Source organism: Pseudorca crassidens, chromosome 16 (assembly GCF_039906515.1).
Source record: "Pseudorca crassidens isolate mPseCra1 chromosome 16, mPseCra1.hap1, whole genome shotgun sequence".
Classification (NCBI taxonomy): Eukaryota; Metazoa; Chordata; class Mammalia; order Artiodactyla; family Delphinidae; genus Pseudorca; species Pseudorca crassidens.
Window position 1 is genome coordinate 16,285,997 of NC_090311.1, and position 6,572 is coordinate 16,292,568.

Here is a 6,572-nt window from a genome sequence, read left to right on the forward strand (position 1 = left end):
AGCATAGTGTCAGCTTCTCCTTTGGGCAGCTGTTTTCCAGTCTGTCGTTAGAGCGATTGGATCTGGAAGCCTATTAACTGCTCCATCAAATGACCAAGTCTTATTGATTCAGAAACTATCTCCCACAAAAGGTAAAGAGACTATCAGGAGGTAAATTAATCCAAAAAGTATCTATTTATAGTATTAATACTTCTTTGATGACATTATATGGACTATTTAGTAGAGACTCTTTAAATGAGAGCAGAGTAAAAGTTGAAATTTTAGGAGAGGTGTATTTCTCAGAAAGTAGTTTGATAGAATTTGCTTTTTTTTTCTTTTTTTTAACATCTTTATTGGAGTATAATTGCTTTACAATGGTGTATTAGTTTCTCTTGTATAACAAAGTGAATCAGCTATACATATACATATATCGCCATATCTCCTCCCTCTTGCGTCTCCCTCCCACCTCCCTATCCCACCCCTAGAATTTGCTTTAAAATAATTGCAATGTAGCAGTGAACTCTGGGACACATTGAATCACAAATTATGAGATTCACAAGCAATATTCTAGATGGAAATTTAAATAATGTGGAGGGTGTGTGTGAAGGAGAAGAAAGAGAAATTAATTCCATTTGCTGATGTGACTGTAGTACAACTATTTTTAGGTATAATCCAAACAGTGCATATCTTCTCCATTTTGATTAGTAGCAAATTGGCAGGGAGTCAAAAGAATTAGTATTTCTCAGCACATAATGCCAGAAATGTACAAATAAAACTAAATTATCTGTGCCAATGTGTTTAATTTGAATTACGGCTAAGGTTTTAAATTTTTTTCCTTCCAAAGAACTGATGGGTCCTGCTTTGTTAAAAAATTTTTTTAAGCCTTTCACAAATGGCAGTAAAACTTAATAATTTTCCTTTTGACCCTTGCTTAGAAGCTCTTGCTAAAAACTTGAATGCTAATATCATCCTGAGACTTCGAGTGCAGAATTTCCGTCTGGCAATTTTACATATTGCCAGAGGAAGTCAGCACGCTCAACAAAATGCGAAATTAGGAAAATGTGCTTAACAAGGAAAGGTTTCACAATAGCCACTTAGAGGTTATTAATAATTCCAGTTCCAAAGAAAGCCTGGATAGAAAAAATGAGCTCTATTTACAAAGTTTTACATTGCCAAGTTCACCAAGCGATGAAGCTATCTTCTATACCAATTATAGATTCCTACACTGGAGGGAGAATTATGGATGCTGGAATATCTTGTTACACATAGAGAACTTTACAGCGTGCAACTGAAACATAATTTCAAATGTAGCAAATAAGTGACTCTTGGTCATATGTTCACTGTTTTAATTTTAAGGCTTATGCCTTTGGTACTGTTACACACAAACCCGCGGGGTAAGGTTGATTTTCTGCATACTCACTGCCCTCCTCCTGTCACTTCTACTGTGCATTATCTCACCAGATTAAACAGGATTGGCAGTTTTCTCCTCCCACTGATGTAGCTATTGGGATTGGCAGCTCAGATTCCTACATTTCTATTATAGATCAATGTCTTCTTCAAAACAACGAAAAGCAGTTTTCCTGGGTAGTAGGAATCACTGACAAGGTCTGTTTCTGAATCCCCGTAACCCTCAGTTAGAGAACTCAAGAGATCACAGAAAACTCTTTTTTTCTATTTCCTACAAATACATATAAACTGGCCCCAAGATTATAGTGGTTTCCTCTAATTCACTCAAGAGTTCAGACCTGTCTACTAAGCAGTTAAATTATATATATTTGTTATTAAAGTTTATAGGACTTTCATGATTTTGAGACCTAAGGTTTGATGGGTCTATATGTAAGTTTGGGTCTGGGAAAATTTCTTTTTATTTAAATGTAAAGACTTAGCTAGACAAAATAGGAAAGTGAAGCATTACCTGGTACTTGAGTGCTCTTCAGATGAAACTGTAGACATTAAGTCTATTAATTTTCTAGTATGATTTAAAAACGAAGAGGAACAAAACCCCTAACAAAATGCAACTTACATATTCAGGTGGGGGAAGGGAGGATAGAAATGGACTGTATTTGTTCCTAGGGGAAAGGATAGTGAGATTTCATCCTGGAATTTTTACATTCTCCAAAATTAGTTTCTTTAGGTATGTATCTGTATTTTTAAATAACTTTTGCTATCTCCCACCTCTCCACTTTTTTCTTTGCTGGACAAAGGGGTTAAACTTCACAGCAGCTTTTGTTGAAACTGCTACTGTTCATGCAACCTTCTGCTGGTCTCTAAAACATCGGCAACATTAATCTTTCTCAGAAGACTGGTCTTTCCTGGTTTTTAGAATATCGCATTGCCAAAAAAAAAAAAAAAAAGGATAATCGGTCTTGACTTTCCTTGGTAGCGAAGAGTTTGTTCATGTTCAATCTCGGTATAAGCCAAAACTTTATACTCTTCACATTGGTTTCTTTACTGTACCATCATGCAATGAAAAGCTTGTTTAAAAATACAAAGAAAGAGAAATACTTAAACTTATTTTGGAGAATGTAGAATTAATCCCAAGATAGAATTTCACTATATTTTCCTTAGGAACTAACTTTAGGAAAACTATCCTATCTATTGGGGGGTGTCATAATCTTGTTAGGAAATTTGAAAACTTCACATTTACTTTTACCTGTTACCTGTCCACCCAGAACTTCTGCTGAAATGGTCTAACTTCTGCTGAAATGGTCTACTTAATTACACAAGAGAAAAAAAAATTTACTTAAGTGCTCTTTTATAAATTTTTGCTTAACCATGAAAGCATTTTGCTTTCTAAACAGCCACTGGAGAAATCTGCACACACTGTGATTTTGATTTTCTGTTGGAAAACAAAAACCAGCCGTGGATGCCACTTACCGAATTCCAAGTAGGCAATGCCGGGTCCACGACTTAGTCTTCTTTCCTGCATTTCTGTGCAAAGTTGCAGCTGAGTTACCTGACTCAATCATTTTTTCTTAGAAGATGCACAATCCCAAATATTACTTCTTAAGGCAAGTACGGCAGATGGGATCTTGAAAACACCTACAAGTAGTCTAGAATACTCTGAATCTGGCTGTGAAAATTTAGGGCAAGCATGCAGCTCTCAGTAGGTGCACGCCTTATTTGGTCTAGAGGCATTTTGCTATGCTATTGAGTCATGAAAAGCTATTAAAAGAGCTCTATGGGAAATCCAGCCTATATTTTGAACAAAACAAACTGTCTTTTCCATTATCACTGAGCCCTTACAGACACACAGTACATAATCTTTTTTGTGCTTTATTGGTATTTATTGCACATGGATCAATTCCTCACATAGTAGTTAGTTGCACCAGAGTATAAATACTTGGCAAAACACAGAGAGGAAATAGTATCTACACACAAGTGCTAAATATTACCAGCAGATTCACGTGGGCCCTTGGACATAAAAAAATAATAAAAAAATCCTTAAGATAATTATATTTATAATATGGATACAGTTACAGTACCATGATAAAAGAGTATAAAAAGGTATTTTTCCAATAAATCATTAGCTCAGTAACATAATAGACAACAGAAGCAGAGTTTGAGTGTTATTTTAGTTTTTAAGATCTGCCCCTACCTCACCCCACCCCCGTTAAAAAATATTCAATTTCTTTTTGTGCAAGTAACATCTTCAGCGGACTTTACAGTTCCTAATACTGTGCAAAAATGCCACTTTGAATCACGCCTTTTTGTTTTGTTCTGTTTTTCGTTTTTACCCACATGTGCAGTAATCTGAACTGTTTCCTCTTCTTCTTTTCTTTTCCTGTCCTGTCTTCAACGGACAGAGTCACACGTCACAGAGGCTCAGCGCCTGGTCCTTCCAACTAATATTGATACATAAATAAGCTGTTTAATATAAACAAGTCTTTCTATCTTGCTGTGCAATGTGCACAGTGTGAGGTAGGAACCCCTCGGCCTGACCACCGAGGCTCTCGGGGACAGCCGGCTTGCCCTACAAAAGGAAAGCAAGGTGAGGCTTGTTCCAAGAATAGCTTAAAATTTCCTGAAACGCGATTTTTGCATCCATCCTTTCCCTCTGCTTTAAGAACAGGAGAAATCATTACTCAGCAATTCAAATGAAATTTCAACGGAAGGCAAAGGAAACACGTCCTCATCAACTGTCATCCTCTCCTCTTTCTCCGGTTGACCGCTCCTGTTCCCGAGAACGGGATAGAAGCCAAGTCAGAGACTTATCTCCTAACGCTTCTCCCTTCCCTTCCCGGTCATCGCAGAGAGTGTTAAAAAACCACCTGGGAGAAAAAAAAGATCTAAAGACGTATCACACGCACCCACAAAATAAGGCCGGACCACAAAGAGAAAAAAGAACCCAACAAAAATCAGCAAGCCGCTCTCCCACCCCTCCCCAAACCTTCCTTTCTGTGCAACACTGTCTGTGGCTTTTCTGTTTGCCTTGGACGATGCAGACGAGGTTTGCGGGCTTCGAATTCACCTGCTTTCGGTCTTGAGTAAACACAGATCTCCTCTTCCCCCAGGAAGCCATTCAGGGACGCCCGGGTTCTCTTCCTCCCGGGGCGCAGAGCCTGCGCCCGGGCTGGGGAGGCAGGGAGGCAGGGAGGCGGGGAGGCGCGGAGGGCGCCCGGCCCTACACCTTGGATTCCGAGGCACAGCCCGGGCGGCTCGGCTCGTCCGGGCTCGAGTCGCTGTCGGCCGCCGCCCCACCGTTGTAGTCGGCCCAGGGCTCCAGCAGGCGCGCGGGCGGCGAGGTCCCGACGTCGTCGTCGTCGTCGTCTGAGCCGGCCCCGGGCAACGGCGACGGCCGGGCCACCGCCAGGCAGCCCGAGGCGCGCGGCGGCTCCCCGGCGGCCGCGTGGCTCCCGCGGGCGGCCCGGCGCGCGCAGCAGAGCAGGCGCTGGAAGGCCTTGCGGAAGTCGGGGCTGCGGCAGTAGATGATGGGGTTGAAGGCCGAGTTGGCGTAGCCCAGCCAGTTGAAGAAGACGAAGAGGCTGTCGGGCACCAGGTCGCGGTGGAAGGCCTTCACCACGTTGGCCAGGAAGAAGGGCAGCCAGCAGAGCGTGAACACGCCCATGATGATGCCCAGCGTCTTGAGCGCCTTCTGCTCGCGAAGGGCCACGAGGCGCGAGGGGCGCCGCTTGCTGGCGCGCCCGTTGGCCACCGGGGAGGCGGCGGCGGTCGGGAGCGGGGGCGCGGGCGAGGACGCGGGCGAGGGCGAGGGCGGCCGCGTGGGGCCGCTGAGGAAGCGGCGCTCGCAGCTGTCGATCTTCTTCACCTGCTTCTGGGCCTCGCGGAACACCCGCAAGTACACGAAGGCCATGATGCACAGGGGCACGTAGAAGGAGACGACGGACGAGGCTATGGCGTAGGCCCGGTTGGTGACGAAATCGCAGCACTTGGGGTCGTTGTAGCAGCGGCGCGCCTCGTCGCCCTCAGCCCGCCACCAGTGCATGAGGATGGGCAGGAAGGACACCAGGGCCGAGATGGCCCACACGGTGCACACGAGGGCCCGCGCCCGCGCGCGGGTCAGCAGGCTCTGGTAGCGGAAGGGCGATGTGATGGCGAGATAGCGGTCCAGGGCGATGACACACAGGGTCTCGATGCTGGCCGTCACGCACAGCACGTCCACCGAGGTCCAGAGCTCGCAGAAGAAGGAGCCGTACTCCCAGCGGCCCCACACCACGATGGTGGCCCCGAACGGCACCACCAGCAGCCCCATGACCAGGTCAGCGCTGGCCAGGGACATGATGAAGAGGTTGGTGAGCGTCTGCAGCCGCGGCGTCTTGGCGATGGACACGATCACGAGCACGTTGCCCGCCACGATGAGCAGCACGATGAGCGCCATCAGCAGGCCCATGCCGGCCGTCCACTGCTGCGACAGCGGCGCGGTTCCCTCGCTGGCGGGGGTCAGCAGCGAGGCGGGCGGCAGCGCGGGCACTAGCAGCCGCGCCGCCGTGGCCGCGCCGTCGGGGAGCGGCGCGGCGGTTGACAGGTTGCAGGGCTCGGAGGCGCCCAGGGCGAGCGCCCCCGCGCCCATGCCGAGCTGCGGAGGCCGGGGGAGGGGGTGTGGCGGAGTTGGGCCGCGGTTGGGGAACCCCCCAGAGGCCCGGGCGGCGGGGCGCGCGGAGGGAGGTCGCGGCCAGGTCAGGACAGCCGAGGCGCTGGGCCGGAGGCATGGGCGCCGGGCGCCTTCCCAGCCGGAGCCGTGCGCTGTCGCCGCCGCCGCCGCCGCCGCTGCTGCTGGAGCCGCTGTCGCTGCTGGAACAGCTGCCGGGACCTCAGCATGTTTCTGAGCGCGCGGAGCCCGCAGCCCCGGCACCCAGCACCCAACCCACCCCAGTCCCACTCCCCCGAGCCAACCCCCGGGGCCTCGCGTCAGGCTCCTGCAGCCAATCCGGGCGAAGGCACGCCCCTGTCTGGTTCCCCGCAGCAACCCCCCGCAGCCCCCCCTCCTACCGGCGGTTCCGCGGCTCCGAGGAGTGAGGCAGAGGGCCAAGCGAGCGTCTCCTCGGCGCCCGCGGGTTCCTGCGCGCGCGCGCCTTCCTGAGTCCGCTGGTTCCAGCGCCCAGTTCCCGTTGGCTCCCTACGGCGCCCCGGCT

The 6,572-nt window shown here is 48.8% G+C and overlaps 1 protein-coding gene across 1 annotated transcript; it reads right to left on the minus strand.

Moving 5' to 3' along the window:
• Nucleotides 1-346: 346 nt before the first annotated feature.
• On the minus strand, nt 347-6,292 carry ADRB1 (adrenoceptor beta 1). Its single transcript, XM_067709338.1, has one exon. It carries the CDS (start codon nt 6,008-6,010, stop codon nt 4,604-4,606), a length of 1,407 nt encoding a protein of 468 aa, XP_067565439.1. The 5' UTR covers nt 6,011-6,292; the 3' UTR covers nt 347-4,603.
• Between the last annotated feature and the right edge of the window lie 280 nt (nt 6,293-6,572).

Excerpts from the sequence above, each read along its gene's own strand:
- ADRB1 (XM_067709338.1), bottom strand. The coding sequence starts at position 6,010 with ATGGGCGCGGGGGCGCTCGCCCTGGGCGCCTCCGAGCCCTGCAACCTG.